General features: G+C 39.9%; 2 protein-coding genes across 4 annotated transcripts; one reads left to right on the plus strand and one right to left on the minus strand.

Moving 5' to 3' along the window:
* Window positions 1–11,783: 11,783 nt before the first annotated feature.
* On the minus strand, window positions 11,784–13,969 carry LOC121751503 (ribosomal RNA small subunit methyltransferase NEP1-like). Its single transcript, XM_042146250.1, has 6 exons — window positions 13,440–13,969; window positions 13,085–13,220; window positions 12,892–13,002; window positions 12,720–12,802; window positions 12,560–12,617; window positions 11,784–11,992 (listed from the first exon to the last, which is right to left on the minus strand). Exons 1-6 carry the CDS (start codon window positions 13,512–13,514, stop codon window positions 11,913–11,915), a joined length of 543 nt encoding a protein of 180 aa, XP_042002184.1. The 5' UTR covers window positions 13,515–13,969; the 3' UTR covers window positions 11,784–11,912.
* A 1,612-nt stretch (window positions 13,970–15,581) lies between these two features.
* Window positions 15,582–21,297, plus strand: LOC121751827 (protein SMG7-like). Of its 3 annotated transcripts, none has more exons than XM_042146621.1 (8): window positions 15,582–15,836; window positions 16,752–16,900; window positions 17,017–17,625; window positions 17,740–17,862; window positions 18,103–18,335; window positions 18,411–20,362; window positions 20,546–20,666; window positions 20,747–21,297. In XM_042146621.1, the coding sequence occupies exons 2-6, from the start codon at window positions 16,832–16,834 to the stop codon at window positions 20,332–20,334; spliced, it is 2,958 nt and encodes a 985-aa protein (XP_042002555.1). In that variant the 5' UTR covers window positions 15,582–15,836; window positions 16,752–16,831; the 3' UTR covers window positions 20,335–20,362; window positions 20,546–20,666; window positions 20,747–21,297. The 3 variants fall into 3 exon arrangements, with proteins under 3 accessions (XP_042002555.1, XP_042002556.1, XP_042002557.1); XM_042146622.1 differs by having other exon boundaries at window positions 15,582–15,811; XM_042146623.1 differs by having other exon boundaries at window positions 15,582–15,791.
* The last annotated feature ends 1,326 nt before the right edge of the window (window positions 21,298–22,623 follow it).

Raw genomic sequence — 22,623 nt, forward strand, 5'->3', positions numbered from 1 at the left:
CAGGAAGAGTTCTTAATCTTCCTGCAAAAGAGCCAAAAGCCGGAGACGAAAACGGTGGATTCTCCCTCCTCATCCAGACATGAAAGTCACTACCGCAGTAGTGCTGTGTCTTCCAGGAAGAAGAATCCTCAACCCCGACATGTTCCTGTTCCTCCTCGGCACCGGAATCACAGGAGAACTCCATCTCCTCCATACCGAAGAGATGTCGGGTTCGCCATGTACGGAGCATTGAAGACTCCGTTCTCGGACGATATCACCCGAACTCCCTTGCCACAGAACTACCGAACTCCGTCGATGACTTATGACGGGTTAGTGGATCCTCATGATTTCTTGGGACGCTATCAGTATAACATGGCGAACCAGGGTCTCAATGAGGTCCATATGTGCAAGCTGTTTCCCGAGCTGCTTATCGGGAACGCAAGAAGGTGGTTCGATAGCCTCCCCCAAGGCAGCATTAGATCTTACCGAGATCTAATGGATGCTTTCCACAGGAGGTTCTTTCAGAAAGCGGAAGCCCGAATCACTTCGGCTCAGCTGCTTTCTATACGTCAAGGTCGCGATGAAAAGATCAGCGACTTTATGACGAGATTCCACCAGGAATGCCTACAAGTAGATGATCTCAATGATCTACTTGTCATTTCGGCATTCCAAAATGGAATCCTGCCCGGAGCTCTCTACAGAAAGCTCGTGGAATGCAGTCCGCAAACAGCTCAAGAGATGTGGGACATTGCGGACCAGTTCTCTCGTGCCGATGAGGCAGACCGTCGCAAACGGTCTTTAGACAGCTCATCCCGAGGAGACAGGAGGAAGCCCGATCATAGCGATCAGGGACATCCTCGCCGAACTCCTTTTGGCGATCAGGGACATCCTCGCCGAACTCCTTTTGAAAGGATTCAAAGGACTCCGGTGCAAGACCGATTGGGGCCACGTCTCAATCCTGAGAAGCCGCCCGCTCAGTTCGTACCATTGAACAAGTCGAGAGCGGAAATTTTCGAACTGCATTCCGATATGTTCGAAAAAACCAAAGCGGATGACGAAATCGGCCGCGCGTCGACCTCAGGATCAATATTGCTCCTTCCATCAAGACCACGGTCACGATACCGAGGAGTGCCGACATTTGGCTGCAGGTATTGACGCTCTTGTGAAAGCAGGAACGTTAAAAAAATACCAAAGCAAGCAGCCGAAAAAGAACAAAAAGCAGAGAGGTGCAAACTGCGCTCCTCAGGATCTGAAAAAGCAACAGGACCCCGAAGACGATGACGAGCTGCAATATGATGGAGTAATCCTGACTATTGATGCTCTCCCTGCCGGGAAGACTAAATCGTCCCTGAAGTCAGAGCGCAGAGGCTTCAATCGAGAGGAGCCAACGCATAAAAGGCTGAAGCAGGACGAAGTGATTACATTTTCAGATGCAGATCCCGTCCCGGCCATCTCTCCTCATCAAGACGCTATTGTCATCCAAGCCGGAGTGGCAAACAAACTGATCCACAAAGTGTTTGTGGATACCGGAGCGTCAGTCAGCATTCTTTTTAAAGAATGTTTCGATAAATTAGAAGTGGATCCAGCTCGGCTCAGTCCGGCTCCACTTCCTCTGAAAAGTTTCGCCCATGAGGACACCCGCCCTGAAGGTATTATCAGCCTTCCGATCACGGTGGGAAAAGCGCCTACAAGCTCCAGTACGATGATCGAGTTCTTTGTGGTAAAAGCTCGGTCCCCGTACAACATCATCTTGGGAAGAGACTGGCTCAACGCAGTTCGGGCCGTTTGCTCTACTTATCACCTCACCATCAAGATTCCCACTAAAGGTGGGATAGCGGTCATCCGAGGTGATCAAAAGAGAGCAAAAGAGTGTCTGCAGATTGCGCTTAAAAGTGCCGAGCAATCAGATCGGCATCATCAAGCATAGCAATCACAGCAGCCGGAGTCAGAGGCAAGCGAAATGACCGAAGTCATACCAGAGTCGAACTCAATGACCGTTCAGTTATACGAAGATGATCCATCCAGAACGGTCAAGATCGGTTTCGCGGGAACGCCCCTACTCCGGGAAAAGACCATCCAGCTCCTCAAGGAGTACAAAGATGTCTTTGCATGGTCTCCGTTGGACATGACCGGAGTGCCCCCTGAGGTAATCACTCATCGATTAAATATTGATCCTTCAGTCCGGCCAATAAAACAGAAGCAAAGACTCTTTGCAGCAGAAAGAAATCAAGTCATCCATGACGAAGTCCGCCAATTATTGAAAGCGGATGTATTATTCGAGGTGAAATATCCTTCTTGGGTGGCCAATCCTGTGATGATCAAGAAAAAAGAAGGAGGATGGCGGATGTGCATAGATTTTACCGATCTAAACAAGCACTGTCCTAAAGATTGCTATCCCCTTCCGAACATAGATAAAAAAGTAGAAGCTTTGATCGGCTTCGAAATTTTCTGTTTTCTTGATTTATACAAAGGCTACCACCAAGTTTTAATGGATGAGAATGATGCTTCAAAAACGGCTTTCATTACTGACTTCGGCATCTTTGCTTATAAAAAGATGCCATTCGGTTTAAAGAATGCCGGAGCCACATATCAAAGGATGGTAGATAAGCTTTTTCGGCATTTGATAGGAAAAGAGGTTGAAGTGTATGTCGACGACATAGTCGTCAAAAGCAGAAGCACTTCGGAGTACGAAGACAACCTCAAATCCACCCTCGACGTGCTCAAAAAAGCCAACCTCAAACTCAATCCCCAAAAATGTACCTTTTTGGTAGATTCGGGAAAGTTTCTGGGTTGTTGGGTTTCAAAGGACGGACTCAAGGCAAATCCCTCAAAAGTTCAAGTTGTTCAGAACATGGCGATGCCGAAGTCCATACATGATGTGCAAAGGCTAACTGGATGTCTAGCCGCACTGAATAGATTCCTTTCCCAAGCAGCCGAAAAGCAACTACCGTTCTTCAAAGTGTTGAAAAAGGCACCAAAGTTTGAGTGGGGAGCCGAGCAGAAAAAGGCTTTTGACGAGCTCAAAAGTTATTTAGCCAAGCTTCCAATTCTCTCTGCTCCAACAGATGCCGAAGTGATATTCTTATACTTAGCGGCATCAGATCAAACCATTAGCGCGGTGCTTGTACGAGAAGAAGGCCTAAAGCAGCTTCCCATCTACTTTACAAGCCGAGCATTAAGAGGTCCAGAAACAAGGTATCAACCTCTGGAAAAAATTGCTCTGGCGTTAGTAAATGCAGCAAGGAGACTGCGGCCATACTTCTATGCTCACAAGGTATGCGTCTTAACCGATCTGCCACTTCGGCAAGTTTTGACCAAGCCAGAAGCATCAGGCAGAATCGCCAAATGGGCCATAGAGTTGGGAGAACACTCAATAGAATATCTACCTCGGAAAGCCATCAAGGGACAAGCCTTGGCAGATTTTCTTGCAGAAGCAAAGTTCGATCAAGCAATCCCTGTTATTGCCGAACAGAAAAATCCTGCCAATGACGAACTAACACAGCCCCAAGAATCCGAAGTAGAACCGCCGGACTGCTGGAGTGGATTCGTAGATGGAGCTTCGAATAAGACGGGAAGTGGAGCTGGTATTCTACTTATCGCTCCCGACGGACACGAGGTAACTTATTCACTTCGGTTCTTATTCCCAACTACTAATAACGAAGCCGAATACGAAGCCCTCCTTGCCGGACTTCAATTAGCGCAAAGTCTATTTGTCAAATCTCTCAAAATCCATTGTGATTCACAAGTCATAGTGAATCACATGCTGGGTACAAGTGAAGCCCGAGATGAGAGGATGAAAAAATACTTGGACAAAGCGCAAAGCATTAGCCGAAGTTTCTCTTATTTTCAGATAATCCGCATTCCCAGAGCGGAAAACAGCCGAGCAGATACTTTAAGTAAGTTGGCCTCATATCCGAGCTCAAAGGTGGAGGAATTACTACACCGAAGCATTGATGAAGCTGAGGTACATTCAGTAACCAGCTCGCCGAACTGGATGACGCCGATCTTACAGTATCTAGATCAAGGACAACTGCCCGAGGATAAGAGAGAAGCTCGGAAAATCACATGCCGAGCACTTCGGTATGAACTTCATGAAGGAGTCCTATACAGAAAGTCCTACCTTCAACCGTTATTGCGATGTGTAGGACCAGAAGAGACGGACTACATCCTTAGAGAAGTTCATGAAGGATCTTGCGGTAGCCACATCGGAGCTAGAGCTTTAGCTAAAAAAGTTCTGAGATGGGGATATTATTGGCCAACTTTGGTACAAGAGGCAGTGCAGCTCGTCAAGACATGTACGAAGTGCCAAATTCATGCAAATATCCCAAGGATGCCGCAGACCGATCTATGTGCTATGCAAAGCCCTTGGCCTTTTATGCAATGGGGCATAGACATAGTAGGACCACTACCACAAGCTCCTCGGCAAATGAAATTCCTTATCGTTGCCGTGGATTACTTCACGAAGTGGGTGGAGGCTGAACCATTAGCTACGATAACGAGCTCGAAGGCATTGGATTTCGTCTGGAAGAACATAGTGTGCCGATTTGGCATACCCCACATCCTCATTTCGGATAATGGGACTCAGTTCACCGACAAGACATTCAAGAATTGGTGCCAAGAGCTGAATATTCAACAGCGGTTCACTTCGGTCTCCCACCCACAAGCAAACGGACAAACGGAGGTAACAAACCGTATCTTGGTGAAAGGGTTAAAAGCTCGGTTAGAACAAGCCAAAGGACAATGGGTAGAAAATCTCCCTCAAGTCCTATGGTCCTACCGAACTACACCCAAAACCTCCAACGGTGAAACTCCGTACAGTCTGGTGTACGGCACTGAAGCCGTGATTCCGGTTGAGATCGGCATACCCAGTCCCCGAACTCTTAATTTCTCAGCAGAAATGAATGATGACGGACTGAGAGCCGAACTAGATCTGGCCGAAGAAAGAAGAGAATTGGCCTGCATAAAAGCAGCCAAGTACAAGGAGCAAGTAGCCCGGTATTATAACCAAAGGGTGAAAAAGCTGCAATTTCAAGTGGGAGATCTCGTCTTGAGAAACAACGAAGTAAGCCGAGCAGAAAAGCTGGGCAAACTCGAACCCACATGGGAAGGTCCATATCGGGTGTCAGAAGTCCTCGGCAAAGGGTCTTACAAATTGACTCACATGTCAGGAGAACAAGTACCCCGAACATGGTACATTTCCAACCTCAAGAAGTTCCATTTGTAAGAGACAGTCCGGTCAGTCAGTCTTGTGTCTAGTTCGGTCCTAGGGGTATGTGCTTTCTTTGTTTTTTACTTGTTTTTTATGTTTGACTATGTGCGTTTTGTTCGTCTATGTGCGTTTTGTCTGTCTATATGCGTGTCGTCTCTTACAAATGTTACTGAGGTATCTTGTTCTTCGAAGGCTGATCCCCTTTTTAGAACATATATAAGCCAACGATTGTGAGTCCAAGCTTCTAAGGAGGATACAAGACCACAATTCAGCTTAAGAAACAAGCAGTTCGTCTGAAACGAACTGCAACAAAGGGAAAGTCCGATCCACGCGATAAAACTCGCCGAACTAGGACAAGGGAAAGTCCGATCCACGCGATAAAACTCGCCGAATTAGGACAAGGGAAAGTCCGATCCCCAAATTAGGACAAGGGAAAGTCCGATCCGAGCGATAAAACTCGCCAAATTAGGACACAAGCTTAGTCCGGTCAAAGAAATTTACTTCATAAGACCAAAGACGAGTCCGGTCAAAGAAATTTACTTCATAAGACCAAAGACGAGTCCGGTCAAAGAAGTTTATTTCATAAGACCGAGGACCAAGTCCGGTCAAAGAAGTTTACTTCATAAGACCAAAGACGAGTCCGGTCAAAGGAGCTTACTTCATAAGACCGAGGACGAGTCCGGTCAAAAAAGTTTACTTCATAAGACCGAGGACGAGCACGATGAAATTTTTTCGCTGAGCTGTAAATACGCAGTGATAGAAGCGAAATGAAGATTTCATTTATTAAAACTTGTTCGGCATACAACTCCGCTGCCCTACGAGAAGGCGTTACGCTATTACAAAGGACTATTCTACTGTCCCTGGTTGCTAAAGTTGAGCCATCTATTCACAAAATCCTCGTGAAGCCGAGTTCGGGCGTTCCGGGCAGCTGAAGAATAAGCAGGTCGACGAACTGGGAGATAGTGGACTCATGCAGAACCTCCACGACCTCCACTACACGATCTATTTAGTGGTGTCAACTCATGCAGGATAGCGGACCAAACAAAGAGATAGTGGACCCATGCAGGATCTCATGACCTCCACGACATCCACTACTTAGTTAGTGGTGATGCAAGCCACGACCTAGTTAGTGGTGATGCAAGCCACGATCTTAGTTCAATGTATAAATAGAACTTAGATCAGATAGAAGAGGGCTCTCGAGACATTAAATATCATATAGCAAGTCTGTATTTGTAAGCTGGAAAACCAGATCAAGCAATACAATCTTGCCCTCCTTTCTTCCCGTGGACGTAGATTTACCTCAGTAAATCGAACCACGTAATTCCTTGTGTCGTGATCTATATTCATTACCTGCATTTACTACTATCAAAAATTCGCCCAACCATCATTCAACTATTTTGTAAGTGATTCCTAATTTCCTATTAACTTCAAATTATATTGTAGTAATTAAATAAATATTGATAGTAATTTGTAAGTGGTACACCTGGATGACAGGATGAGACCTAGAAGGTACAACTATATGGAGTATTATAATAAGAAAGGTTCGATGTTTCGTTTTGTTATAACATTAGTACATAGTAGTATTATTTACTAACTTACTATATATGATTAAATTTTATTACTCCGCATTAATTATATAGTATAGTTAACTAAATCGCCAATAAATAAGCTCAATTAATGCACATTCATAGTAGAAATATTAGTTGTGATATATGAGAAAAAATAATTCTATATCAATAAGTTGATATATCAACCTAATCACACCAAAAATTACTTTGACCCATAAGCCAAATAACAGAGCAAAGTTGTGACTATTTAAAATACTTTCAATAGTTTGATACTATATAAATTAAATTGGTAGCAAATTTTAAGGTATTTAAAATAATTTGGATAATTGAAACCCTAAAATAAACCTCTCATTGAAAATTTGGGCAACAAATTCTAGTCAATTAACCCTAAACATAAAGGAGGAGTTGAAAAGAGAAAAAAAGGTAAATGTGGATGGTCCAAAGAAACTCGAATTTCAAGAAAGGATTCGATCTTAAAAATGAAGGATTCGTTTGTTTGGTTATGAGTTTTCAAAATCATGATTCTTGCCGGGTATTGTGGGTCAGGTCGGCTTTCCTTCAAGAATATGCCCCAAGCCAAGCCCTACCCTAATGGGGCATGAGGTGTCCATTTCTTCACTCCCCAATAGTATATTACATCTATCCATTTATCATGATTTTCTTTCCAAGAATATGCCTACACATATTTATTCATTCAAGTCTAGAATTTATGATGATCACATTCTACAGTTACAATGAAGACTATTTATAAATCGTGTTCAAATTTCACCAAATCCAAATTACTCTCACAAAAATTTGATAGATGATGGTGTTCTCAATTTTGAATAGTACAAAATACATATATAATTTTTGCATTTGAATTTTGAAGAGATTGTAGATACTTTCCATTAAATTAAGAATGGCATGTTGATTTTATTTTTCTTTTGGCGTGGTAAAATACATATTTTTGTATTATTATTTGTTCTAAAACATTAATAAAAATGGCAATCTTTTCTTAGGGCCACCCACAAAATAATGCTGCCAGCTTGTTTATTCTTCTCATGTTTTCATTATGGGGGCTTTCCTCCAACTAGGTCATTCTAGAAATCTATGACAAATTAAGTTGAGAGTATGCCACGTTATTCAAATGATGATTATTTAATTATTCATTACGTCCGCGAATAGGAGTTCCGTATTTCCATTTTAGTCCATTCGCGAATAAGAATCCCGGTTCATTTTTACCATTAATGGTAATAGGATCTCACCTACCACTAACTCATTCCACTCACATTTCATTTAAAACTAATACTCATTTTATCCCTCTATAGTAGAGACGTTAGCACTCGTTTTGAAAAAATATAATAAATAGCTAAAGTGTAAAAAAGTAAAGTAAAAAGGAAAATAATATAGTTAAGAGTATTCTCTATATTATTTTTTTATCTATTTTACATTTTTTCTATTTTAATTATTTATTATCATTTTTTCAAAACGAGTGATGAAAATGAAACGTCTCTACTACAGAGGGATGAAGGGAGTACTATATATAATTGGAACCCTCATTCCACTAACTTTTTTCCATTCACTTTTCTTAACATTTCTTAAAACCCGTGACGCTAAGAAATGAGACTCCTAATGACGGACGAAGGTAAATATGACAAAGTTTGAGTTTGTATGTTGTTTAATTAGCTCGGCATTAAGTGGACAAAGGATAGTAATCATTTTAACCTCAATAGAATATTTGCAAATCTGTAAAATGGTTTGCAGCATTTAGACAATATAGCAACCCAGCTAATTAAACTTTTAAATGTGTTTTTCCATCGTAATAAATATTTAGAATATTTAATGTAGGAAGGGAGAATATGGAACCTTTTTATTGTTGAAGACATTATAATACTTCCGATTTAATGTTGCCCTTAAGGAGAGATGTTGGGGCAAAGATGCTGTGCCTTGTACAACCTCATGAGGGCAATTTGTTTGTTCTACCAAATCCCTTATCTTTTGCTTTATATCAAGAATATATACATTTAAAATCATATCAAGAAAATTTTATTTTGTTCAATGATTGGTGATTCAAATGATGATCACTAAAATATTAGTATGAATTTGAGAGGCAACATTTACTTTTTATTTTTGTTTCTATATATAGTTAAGAAAAATGATACGATCTCGTATCTTAGGAAATCACAATTATTCAGTTATCTTTTATTTCACCAAATCTTTTCCATATCTTAGTTTTCTTATTCAATAAGTTAGGGTAGTATTCTACTATTATAAATAGGAGAGCTTGTTATCATATTTAAGCATCCAACAATGAATCAATGAATATATTATTTTGGCCAAATGCCTCGAGTTATGCTTTGAATCCGTAATTCCCTACGCTACCTGCTGCCCGACGGAAGGTCTCCACGCACAGCCGGAACGTATATCTGATCTGTAGCCGTTGCCCGACGGGTTGGAACCTGCGCACAGCCGCCCAGATCTTTATCTCCGCCGACCCTCACGGGCGCCGAATTATCTTTATCTCGTTATTGTCCGTTTTATCGGATCGTTAGGGATTTAGGTCCTTAACAACTGGTGCTTTCATCCAGTACTCATGAGACGATACAACAACAACGGTAGGCAAGGTTGGGGCACAAACCGACCCGACTACTTTCTGAATGGCTCGTCGCGCCGTGATAACGCAATTGGCCGCCGAGACAACGTCGGTTTCAACCGACAGCAGACCGACGAGGGGGACCGTGAGGGTCGCCCAACGGAGGATGCGAACCACGATGATTCCGTGGGTTATAAATTGGATCGCTTGATAGATAGACTCGACAGATGGGATTCTTGGAGGGATGAAATGGATCGCCGGTTCGATAATCTTGAACCAAACCCCTACCGCAGGTATGATCAGCGAACAGGGTATGACGACGACGATTCTGATGGTGATGGGGCACGACGGAGACGTAATTGGGAGAGGGGGCCTCGCCCCAGAAACCCTAATTTTGGCACGCGTGACAACCCACAGAGAGATCAATATCGTCGCGATGGGAGAAATCACAAGGGTTCATGTTGGGACCCACCAAGATATCAACAACATCGTCAACAAATAGGCGGGTATGATCAACAGTTTAGTCGGCCAGCCACTTGTTACGACCCACCACAGTCATGGCAACCCTCTTGTTGGGAACCATCGCGAGGATATTCGGATTATGATCAGCCACCACTGGATCCGCCTAGTCGTTGGGATCCGCCCGACTATCGCTGCCCGCAGACCTTGCAGCCTACGAAGTATGACAGACCGCTGAGTCACCGCACAGCTCCGCTGTCTGCCGTTGCCACGCACTCGCCTCAACAGTCCAGCAGGTTTATTGATTCGGGGAAGCAACATGGTCTGCCCAATATTCCCAGCCTCAAGGTTTGTTCTCCTTACCCAGCCTACCTAGCTGCAGTAAGTGATTACAACGAGAAGTTGCGTATTTATAGATTGAAGAATACCTCCCTACTCGCTGAGTTGAATGCAGCGTTTGAGGAAAATATAGATGACGAAAATCTAGTTGAGGATGTTCCCAACAGCACCGTTCACAATGGGGACGTTAATCCTGATGTTGATGTTCCAATCGACGAGTCCCTAGAAGAGATCGTCAAGACCGGCAATACGCCGCGGCAAGTGCTCGTCGGGGCATATGATGAGAAGATTGATGATCTTAGTGTTCCAACACATAAGGAATTGGAGATGAGAGAAGATACAGAGACTTTGCTAGAGAAAGAAAATAAAGTCGACGCCCTTCGATCTAGTTTAGAGCGGAAAGAGAAAGATTTTAGTGTGTTGATGGAGAAGCCGAGCGAGAGAGAGAGCATGGAGAATCAGAGCCTTGTTAATGACATCCTAGCTGGATTTGATATGAAAAAACAGGACAATCAAGAGGAAATGGAGGAGAAGCGAAGGTTGTGTGAGGATGAGCTTAAATTAAACGCCAACTCCGGTTCGCATGCACTTGCTTGTGTCTATGTGGATTTGAATGTCGGTGATGTTCCAAGTATGAATCATCGATCAACATCGCTCGACACCGATGCAAGGTTGATCCCTCCGTGCAATGACACGCCATGTTTGAGCATTGTTGGAGGTGTGAACAGGTTTTTCATTTTGGCACGGATTTTGGCGGCCACATTAGGTCTCCTTGGTTGATTTTTTATGGAAGTGATCGAGGGATACATTCAACTATTCAGTATGTGTTTGATCCGGGAGGAGACGCCTCACCAAAGCTTTTGCTTACGGCTATCGTCGTTGCTTCGTAGTTTCCACCTTGAGGACAAGGCGGATTTCAACCGTGGGGGAGTTGATACGATCCCATATCTTAGGAAATCACAATTATTTAGTTATCTTTTATTTCACCAAATCTTTTCCATATCTTATTTTTCTTATTCAATAAGTTAGGGTAGTATTCTACTATTATAAATAGGAGAGCTTGTTATCATATTTAAGCATCCAACAATGAATCAATGAATATATTATTTTGGCCAAATGCCTCGAGTTATGCTTTGAATCCGTAATTCCCTACGCTACCTGCTGCCCGACGGAAGGTCCCGCGCACAGCCGGAACGTATATCTGATCTGTAGCCGTTGCCAGACGGGTTGGAACCCGCGCACAGCCGCCCAGATCTTTATCTCCGCCGACCCTCACGGGCGCCGGATTATCTTTATCTCGTTATTGTCCGTTTTATCGGATCGTTAGGGATTTAGGTCCTTAACAAAAAATCTGTCACTGGGATGGGAAAACCTACAAATGCAGAATTGCTTCTCTGGACTTAAAAATTTATGTTGTTAAGAACTTCAGTTCAAACATGCAAAACTTTGGACATTTGGATCCAAAGATCTTCGGACATGTACTTTCTCACTCACTGAAAAAATTCTGCATTGTTTGTCGATCACTTTTTCACTTTTAAAAAAAATGATTAATGGTGTCTGAGTTGAGTAAGGTTCATACTTTACATGTGTAGTGAATTATGTAGTACTAGTAGATCTAATCACTATCACTATAAATATAAAGTACCAAAACCTGGTTACCAAAACGCCAGAGCAGAATGGCTAACAAACAAATGTGCAAAATTTCAGTAAAAGATTAACCTCAGATGTAAAACTTGCATAACCAAACCAAGGTGTATGAAACCGAGCTACGGCATAGGGGCTTTCACTACATGATCTTGAACTTCCTTTCTACGGCATTTGTAATCATCGAAATTGCGTACGCAGCACTCAAATTGCATTCGGAGACTGCAAGCAGAAACCAAGATTATCAGAATACACACACATACCAAAATAGAGAACTAGATAATCTTTGGCCAATTAAGTAATATGGCTTGAATAACTAACATTCCCCTGTGTCTAGTGTTCACTTTGAGTAGTAGATCAGTTTTAGTGACTAGTTTGAGCATATTCCTTCCACTTAGAGATATCAATCACATGGCATATCCTTCTCTGCCTTCCTATTTTCCTTTCAGGTGTACGTAATTAAATTCATCAATCAATTTTGTAGAAAATAAAGCAAAGGCGCTATGACAATGATAATATGTCCTGCCCAGCCTGAAAATTTTGTCTTCTGTTCCTAACTTCCAATTCAACACAAGTGTCTTATTGTTTGGCTTTTGTAAACATAGGGCCTGTTGTTCATCATTCTAAATGGACCCTAAACAATTTAAAGCTTTATGTTCCCCTCAGGTATGAGATGAGTGACAACTTTTATACCTCTTTCCTTACAAATGTAAGGAACAGAAAATGCAAGAAAGAACTGCAAAAGATGTTGAGTTAACTTGCACATTGCATGGATTGTATGTCACTTACTTGAAACATAATCTTCAACATAATCTCTATCAATTTTCCCATAGGCCATTGCTCCTAGCTGTCAATGCACCATAGAAGGATGTTAATGAACAAACATCACTAATAAAGAAAGTTAAACGAAACAAGGAAGAAAAATTTGTGATGAAGCCTGATAGTGTACCACAAAAACTATATCCATCTCTTCGTTGATATTAGCAATGCAGTTGTGCATATCGACCAATTTTTCCGAACTATGTGATAAGCCTGTTGTAGTCCAATGAAACCAGTTGGAGTTAATTCAGTACCAAATACAAAAACTAAAGACACAAATCAGCATAGAAAATCCACTTCACCTATTTTACGACTGTTTGTGGGTAAATACTTGGTCATAGGGTTCTTGATTTTTTGTAACAGTCTTTCACTGCTGCCAGTTGCATTAATGTGGTGCTTGTGCAGCAATTGTGCTGTAAGAAAGATCACAAGTGTTGTGTATCAACAACAACACATTTATCAGCAAAATGTGGTGGTTCAAAGTGTTGTACTGACCCGCGAAGCTCTTGTATGTTCTTGGCATACGCACGTGGGGCTTGATCTCTATAAGATCACCTTGCTGTGTGCTTACATATAGAGCTTTAAGCCTCCCAGTGTTGTTCACACGACTATCTAAAATTGTTTGGATTGCCTAAATTGACAATATGTTGAGTATGTTAGAGAACACAAGGTGAAGAGAGAGTAGCATTATCAGCTCCTAGATTGTATTTTTATGTGATTCTCTAATCTTCAAAGGCAAAAATACAGATTAGTATCCTAAAATACAGCAAAATTGTATAGCAAAACATAAACAACAATAAAGCAAGATCTTTTATTTTATTAGTAATATTTTTGAGAAAAATGGTCAGACCTGAAAAGCAATATCAGGGCGATAATCTGCGGCTAAATTCCACGAATGTACGTCATGAGAGTTCTTATCCGCCATTTGTACCCGCAAAAAAAAAAATTCCAATGAAGGGAAAGACGCGAGCGCCTCTCGTGTGTTTAAATGAAACACGCGTCTCTCTCTCGCGTGTATAAACAAAGACGCATCACCGTCTCGCGTCTTTTAAGAAACACGCATGAGTCTCATGCGTGTTTGCCTTCTCCACACACACACACAATCACCAAAAGATGCATACTAACCTGAGTAAAAGATAAATTCAGCAGCTATTGATAAAGATAAATTACCCAATTGCGAAGAGGAGGGCTCAAAGTTCAATCCATTCCAAGAGGCAGCAACTATATGTCTTCCTCTCTTTCATTGTAACTTCTATCGGTTACCAATCGAAATCGAGTCGACGAGAGAGGGCTCATTAGAACCGAATTCGAATAGTGGATAAGATGTTTGATGAATTGTTTTTGAGAAAATTTGCGTGATTGTTGATGTAGAGAGAAGTGAACAGACTTCGGACAAATTGCAAACGGCTCATGCGTGTGGTATGAAAATGGAGAAGGCAAACACGCATGAGACTCATGTGTGTTTCTTAAAAGACGCGAGACGGCGATGCGTCTTTCCCTTCATTGGAATTTTTTTTCGGGTACAAATGGCGGATAAGAGCTCCCATGAGGTACTTTCACGGAATTTTGCTGATAATATGCGGGGTTCCGATTTTTGTTACGTTAAGTAGGTAATTGAATTAAACTGTTTTTCAAATTTCAATTTTTTTTATATATGCATACAAATTATAATCATTCTTTTCGTTTATCTTATTTCTTAGTATCGTAATATTAATCATAATTCCAACAATATTAAGTTAATGACAAACAGACGGACCTAATTGTCTTGGTTGCCTCCGAATTTTCTTTAGTTTTTCCAACACTTCCCAGTTTAGGTAACAACTTAACTTGCTCAGTACGCCTGCAAAATTCCTCGAAGTTACAACTTCGTCATAATATCACCTAATTAATATTCTAATTTGACATTGGAAAATTTAACTAATCATGCTTTGTCAATTCTTTTATGAAGTTGTCTTAAGATATCAACTACTAGTACATAACTAGCTAGTGTAAATGAATTGAACATTATGTAATTTACAACTTAATTAACATTTTATTGTCTGACCATTTTTCTTCCTCCAAAACGTTAGGATTATCAAATGTTGAATTAAACCATATCGCCCTATCTTATTGAGGTCTTATTATCTTTTATCGTTCATAAAAAAATATCATCTCCCTTGAGATAGTGCCCTATCCAAAAACACATAATATGCTAACTCTTGAAGTTGATCCAGTTAAAAGATTTTAAGCTCGAAGTTTACTAACAGTGCATGACATATATTTATAATTTATATTTTATTAGATTAAGCCATGTGATTAAAAAAGAACTAATTAAGATCCAACACGATATATATTAGTACAACAATATCCTTACACTTCTTTTTTGTTTTAGTTATTTCACAACTATGACAACGACTACCATACAATTTTGTTCCAGTGTATTTTGTTATTTTTCTTTTCAAATAGTATTCTTTTATGAGTATAATAAACAAGGCATGAATTGAATACAATCATATTCTTTGGCATACCATTAGTTTTACAATAAATTATAAATAAGGATGATAAATCATCGACAACACTTATTTGGGCTAGGAAACGACATCGCTTATTTGGGCTAATAAATTATTTAATCTACTTAAACATAACAATAAGCCCATGCTGCATTGGGCTTCTCTGGCCCTCTGACTCTTGTGCTTAAGCATTTTTTAAGTCGATTTTGTTTTTGTAATATTACACTAAAAGTACTACATAATCTCACAATATATTGCTTACAGATATGAAATTATCACCAATAAAAATCAATTATAAATTAGTAATTACAAATTAATCATCTGAAATGCCCCTTGATTTAATTTTCTATACATAAAGACAATTTGATTTTATATTCACCTAAAATAAGAAGAAAAAAACAATTTTATTTTTGAGGAGGTGAGTAACAGTCACGGCGGCATAGACACACCTATAAAAAAACTTCGTTGATTTTAATGTTTTGCCCAAAATAAAAATATTTTAAAACTAGAAAAATAAAAAATCAAAAGGTCATCGTCATCCCCTGCCCTCTTCTCCTCCCTCTCTTTCAACCAATTCATCACTTTTTCTACTTCCCATAATTCTATGGCATCAGAAAATCCTTTCTATTATTAGTGAATTTCAAGGATACAGAAAACCCCCCCAAAATCGAAGCCCGCAAATTAGAAACCCTAGATTCGGCGAGCGCGTGAATGTATGTGAACTTTGATTGGGGTAATCATTGGCAGTTTTTTTGCTGGTAATCTTTGCAGATCTTGTGCAGTTGTTTTGTTGGGGGCGAGTTTCTTATTGGGAGATTATGGTTGCTGTGCACTTTAGTTTTATGATGGTTATTATTGTTGTTTGATTGACGTATTGTGTCGGTCTAATTTAGGGTTTTGTATGTTTGATGACTTGGTGGTTAATATCTGATGATTTTTTAGTTATTTAACCTCATTTAACCAAAATCTACGAAGTTGTTTCCACATGCCGGTTAACATAGATGATTCATGATTTTAGGGTTTGGCATTTGGTTTATTTGTCCATCAATTGCTTTGTCATGTTTCAGCTCATGTCCAATTGTAGTCCTATCTTAAGTTTGAGTAAAATAAGAATGGAGGTTTTGACTTGCTTGTTTTTGTTTGAAACATTTAATCCTCTCCAGAAGTGAAGTATAAACTTTCAACCGAGCAACTTTTATGAGCACTGACATTATATCCTTAATTGGATTATGTTGAAGATTTGCTTTGTTTTATTTTTTAATTTATTTTTACTTTTTTGTCTTTGGCGAACTCTCATGTAAATGAAAAGGGTAGGCAATTAAACCTCATGGACAAATATTATGATTTCTTGTTGGTTATTCACTTTTAGAGTGTGTGCTGAACACTGAAATGTATGCTTAGATGGTATTATGGTAATGGGCACTCAAAAATTAAAATCTTAGATTTTTTTGCTTGAAAGAAGACTTCTTTTAGCTGCTGCTTTGTATGAATAAGGTGTATTCACGATAGCAGACATCTGAAGTATAATATTTGCATGTGTTTCGCCCTGGCTGTTATGCCTTTTTTGCATCTTTATTTTTCAAAACTACTCTAATAAAATTTGGTGCACTTAATAATGAACTTTGTTTTTTTGTTAACCCTTGTTCTTGATTACTATTTTATTCCATTGTCAGTTTCTTGTGAAGATGTTGTGCATTTTTACTGCGTCTCTATCATGTGGAATTGACTTTTGCAACCATTTATTCGATTGAAAATGACCTTGCTGATGGATAACGGCAAAGAAAATCCTACTAGAGAGCGTGTTCAAAAACTTTTCAACAAGGTATATATCTCCTATAACTTTTCAACCCCTATGAAGTATTATCTTTATTTGTTTTATGCCTAAAAAAGTTAGGTGTATATTCTATCGTATGACTTGACTTCTTTGTCCTGTTGTAGAATGTTGAGTTGGAGAACAAGCGAAGGAAAGCAGCGCAGGCCAGAATCCCTTCAGATCCTAACACATGGCAGAATATGCGTGAAAATTATGAAGCAATTCTCCTTGAAGACCATGCTTTTTCTGAACAACATGATATAGAATATGCTCTATGGCAATTGCATTATAGGAGGATTGAGGAGCTAAGGGCCCTCTTTGCTGCAGCGGCTTCGGCAGGATCACCTGAACCCCAAAATGGTAAAGGGACACTTCGTGCTGTACCTGATCGACTTACAAAGATCCGTTCTCAGTTTAAGACCTTCCTCTCTGAGGCTACTGGATTTTATCATGATTTGATGTTGAAGATAAGATCTAAGTATGGACTCCCATTGGGATATTCTTCTGATGATCCAGAAAATCAGATCCCAATGTCAAAAGATGGAAATAAATCTCCCGAGGGGAAAAAAGGCTTGATGTCATGTCATCGCTGTCTGATCTATTTGGGTGATCTTGCTCGTTACAAAAGCTTATATGGCGAAGGGGATTCTAAAGCCCGCGATTTTGCAGCTGCATCAAGTTATTATTTGCAAGCTTCCTCAATGTGGCCTTCAAGTGGTAATCCACATCATCAGGTGCAATTATATATTATTATTATTATTATTTTATTACTTCCTATTTCGTAGCATGTTTTACTTGGTTGAATCTATCGTTCGCCTTAATTCAATACATTCCTTTTGCAATTTTAGCTTGCCATACTGGCTGGATATTCAAATGATGAGCTGCTGTCGATATATCGCTATTTTCGAAGTCTAGCAGTGGATATCCCATTTGTAACTGCAAGAGACAACTTAATCATTGCGTTTGAGAAGGTAAAGTCAGAGTCCAGACTACTGTGTCTGTATAGTTTCAATTACTTGCATCTTGAGTCAGCTTGACCTGGCAACTAGTTCCATTGTATTTTAAGCTGAGCATATAACCTGCAAGTCGAAATGTATTGTGATTCTGGAAGAGTCAAACAACAGTTTTTTTGAAAGTGTTTAAAGAAAATGCAAAGATACAAACAGAGTCCCTACAATTCTCTCTTTAATTTTTTTTTTTAAATTTTACAGAATCGTCAGAATTACTCCCAAATACTTGGTGATGGTAAAGCTCCTTCTGTGAAGATGTCACCTGCAAGGTTGCCAGGAAAGGGAAAAGGCAAAGGGGAGCCAAGGCCTGCTTTGAAGGAGAATAAGACGGTAGCTAGTGCATTGAAGGAAAGAGCTCCAAATAAGTCTGCACTCTTCAAAGCTTTTATTACGAAATTTGTTAGGTTGAATGGCATTCTCTTCACGCGCACAAGGTTTGTTGTGAATTTGATAAATTGTAGCTGCAGAATGTACAATTATTGACACTTGTTCCTTTTTTATGATTCCAGTCTTGAAATCTTTCCTGAAGCGTTCTCTATGGTTAAAAGTGATTTACTGGAACTTCTTTCCAGTGGGCCAGATGACGAGCTTAACTTTGGTTCAGATGCAGCTGAATGTAGGCTTGCAATCATTAGAATGATTGCTGTCCTGATATTTACTGTACATAATGTGAGCAGGGAAGGTGAAAACCAGTCCTATGCTGATATTCTACAACGCTCTGTCCTGCTTCAAAATGCTTTTACTGCTTCATTTGAATTTGTGGGCAGCATTCTTGAGCGGTGCAACCATTTAACTGATCCCTCATCAAGCTATTTGCTACCTGGGATTATGGTGTTTGTGGAATGGTTGGCGTGTCGCCAGGATTTTGCTGTTGGCAGTGAATTGGAGGAGAAACAAGTTAAATCAAGATCCTTTTTCTGGAATAAATGCATCATTTTTCTGAATAAGCTCTTGTCTAGTGGCCTCGTGTCGATTACTGAAGATGAAGATGAGACATGTTTCTCAAATATGAGCAAGTATGATGAAAGTGAAACCGCTAATCGCCTTGCATTACCTGAAGATTTTGAGTTGAGAGGATTCCATCCTCTGCTTCCTGCCCAGCTCATCCTTGATTTTTCGAGGAAGCACTTATTTGGAGGTGATGGAGGCAGCAAAGAGCGGATTGCACGTGTAAAGAGGATCATCGCAGCTGGAAAGGCTATTGCTAATGTTGTTCGAGTTGGCCCTGATGGAGTATATTTTGACGACCGGATGAAAAAGTTTGTCTTTGGTGCTGAAGCTCAGGTTTCTGATGATCATTCGCTTCCCAGTCATTTGGAGCCTAATGTGAATGATAACTCGCTAGATATTTCATCGGTAGGCCGAATGGCTCTAGCTGCTCTGCCAAAGATAGAGGTCGGTGTGGAAGCTGATGATGAAGACGACGAGGTGATTGTATTTAAGCCTCCAACTACTGAAAGGCATATGGATGAGTTCTCTCTGAAATTGACTTCTCCAGCGATTTCTGCTTCTGTTGGTGAGGCTAGCAAGGTTGATTTTGGGAATGAAAAGGGATCCCCCTCTGCTGTGCAGGATGGGTTTCTCTTGCCGAGTGCATTGACTGCAGGCTTGAAATCTTCTGCACCTGGATTTAACAATGTTGCTAATGGCACTACTCAGTATCCGCAACCCATCCAACCCAGCACATCAATGTGTTCAGCAAATCACTCTTCTATAGCAAATGGTTTGGCCCAGATGAACTTGATGGAAAATGGAGTGAGGTCTGATCTGCAAGATAAGTTCGAAGTTTATCAACATGCTTCTGTTTCCTTGCCTTACCCCCAATTTATGAATGCTGGTCCTAGCCATAACTATCCTATTATGAATTCACAAGCTCGTATACCGTCTAAGTTTGACTCCATCATACCTTCTGGGTCATTCGTTGATGGCCTGAGCATCAAACCATCATTGGTCATGCCACCTGGCTCAAAAAAAAATCCAGTGAGTCGACCTGTTAGGCACATTGGTCCGCCACCTGGTTTTGGCTCTGTTCCTGCCAAGGTTGTGGATGAAGCATTGTTCAATAACATCCCCCAGAATGGAACTTCGCTTCCTCAAACAGATGATTACAGCTGGCTAGATGGCTATCAGATGTCTTCATCCAATCTAGGTGGTGGGTTCAGCAATCCTGGGAATCAGGTCGTCCCTGCATTCCCTTCTGTGAGCAATATCAATGGCTTAATGGGAACTGCTACTTTCCCTTTCCCTGGGAAGCAGGTGCCGATACAAGTCCAGAGTAATAATCAGAAAGGCTGGCAGGACCATCCCTTTTCAGAACATATGCTGCACTATGAGGAGCAGCAGAAAGAATTTCAGAACGGAAACGAACAGCTTGGCTTGCCTCAGCAGCAGTATCAAGGACAGTCACTTTGGGAAGGTCGTTTCTTTGTGTGAGATGATTAAGGAAGCATAGATGGCAAAGGTAATGTCTATATTCCTTGTGGCATGCATGTTTATCTATATATATACCTATATGCGGTCCTTGATTATTTCATTATTAAAAATTGTCAGTATTACCAAAGTAAACTTTGGCATAATGGTTTCACTTTAGTATTTTACCAAGTTTGGTTTCTAACACATTATGGTGGTCGCCAAATTGCTGCAGCACCAAATGTTCGTGGTTGGGTTCTATATTTCGTCCGTCGCTGTTGGGAAATGGGCAATGTTATTAAGTTTTAATGGAACATTGTTGGTCTGAAGTGTTGCAGGCTCCTGCTTTCAAAGAGGTCTCTCTCTCCCCCTCACCCCCATTCTCCTTTTGAGGCTACGTGGAATAACCTTTTTTCTTTTTTCTTTTTTCGTGCAGCTTGTGTCGAGCTTGGAAGATGGTTTGAATGGAGCTTATAATTCAGTAACTAATGTGCGTGGAAATCTTATAAGCTTGAATGCATTCTCAGGTCGGATCAGTTGGATAAGCCTTCAGGGATATTTGGATTGTGGTGGGTGGTGGTGGTCATATCTGGATGGGAATTTGCAGAAGTTGTAGCAAATCCTATACCTTTGTGGCTGGTGAAGTTCTTTCATCTGAAGCGTTCCGTGTGGTGTCTGCCATGATGAAAGTTTGAAAAGCTAAATTTTTATAATACAAGTCTTTGCGATCGTCAGTATATCAACAAAAGCTCTGAAGTGGAATTTGACGGTTCGTAGAGATTTTTCTTTGATAATTGAAGTTTTTCATGGTTGGTAGTTTAAATAAGAATGCGATGATAAACGCAGTAAGGTATTTCAAATGGTCAGTGGTTTTTATTACGGAATGAAGACATTACATTCTTAGGTGATTGTCAAGCGGAGTACATTGTAATGATACTAAATGTCTGTTGATGTCAGTTCATGGTGTGTTATTGGTCTTATTGATAATTCATTGCGCCTCTTTTATTTACATATCTTGATTCTTATGGTTCCACGAATGGTGTTGCTGCAGCTTGTTCTTTGGGTTGGAGTTGGACATGGACACAAAATTTCTCACTAAAATTCACTAACATTATGGACAACCACCTAATATATCATTCTAAATAAGCTACTGCTAAGTGTATTTAGGGATTATGAAATATTGTGTTAAGAATTGGTGATCCACCTTTTATAGTTAAAACTATTTAAAGAGGCTTAAACTTATGAAGTTAATCATCCAATTCTGCACAAACAATTGACCATTATATTTTTGTCTTTCATATCAAATATGCCGACTGTATCATTCAACGTAGTATGAAAGTGGGTGGCTCACTGCAGCCAAATTTAACGTAATATGAAAGTGGGTGGCTGACTGCAGCCAAATTTAACTTACCTATATCTGCACTAAAACTAAAAAATGACTAACTTAGTATTATCCGGGGATGTTCGGTTTGCAAGATTGTATCCGGAATTAAATTTATAGAGTATTTAGGTTCATGAGATTCAATCTCTCAACTCAATCCTAGATGGATGATCATATGATAATTAGTCATAGAACCCCCTATGACTAAAATAATCTCACAACTCAATCCTACATTATACCTTGGTATTATTTTATCTTGACAACCGAACACCACGTCTATGTATCAAGATAGTTGAGTCATATTCCTTTATTGAGTGCCCTAAAGTAGTTGAGTTATTTAATTTTTTGGCAAACACTTTTTTCTCACTCTAACTTTACTCTCTATTATATTTTACTTTCTCTACTTTAACTTTTAACACTTCAATTTCTTAAATATCATGCCCAAAAGAAATACTCAACTACCTTGGGACGAGGGAGTAGTATATTTGGGTTTAAATTTGGGCCAGTTTGATATCAGACTAGTCCTGCCTGATCAAGAAAAAGTCTAACTCGTCCAAAGTTCAACTTGAAATAAAAATACCTATAACAAAATCTCGTATCAGTGTAAAAAGAGATTTTAAACAATATACTTAGTTGCTAAAAAGAGAAAGTGAGAGAAGTATGAAATCGTGTCCGTGAGCACTGAAAACTGCAACGCAAAACAAAAAAACTCCTTGCCAAGTGCAATGATCCACACAACTTCACTCTTTTAACCTCACACACTTATACTTTCTAATCGTTGTCATGATTATCGGCTTATATATTGCTTAATTTTATTTTGGTTATTTGTAATATTACACTAAAAATTAATACGGAGTATTAAATATAAGCGCACTACTATATGAAAAAAAATTAATAAAGGAAAATATACATTTCATATAAGAGGACAAAAT

This window comes from Salvia splendens, chromosome 10 (genome assembly GCF_004379255.2).
Source record: "Salvia splendens isolate huo1 chromosome 10, SspV2, whole genome shotgun sequence".
In the NCBI taxonomy this organism is placed as follows: domain Eukaryota; kingdom Viridiplantae; phylum Streptophyta; class Magnoliopsida; order Lamiales; family Lamiaceae; genus Salvia; species Salvia splendens.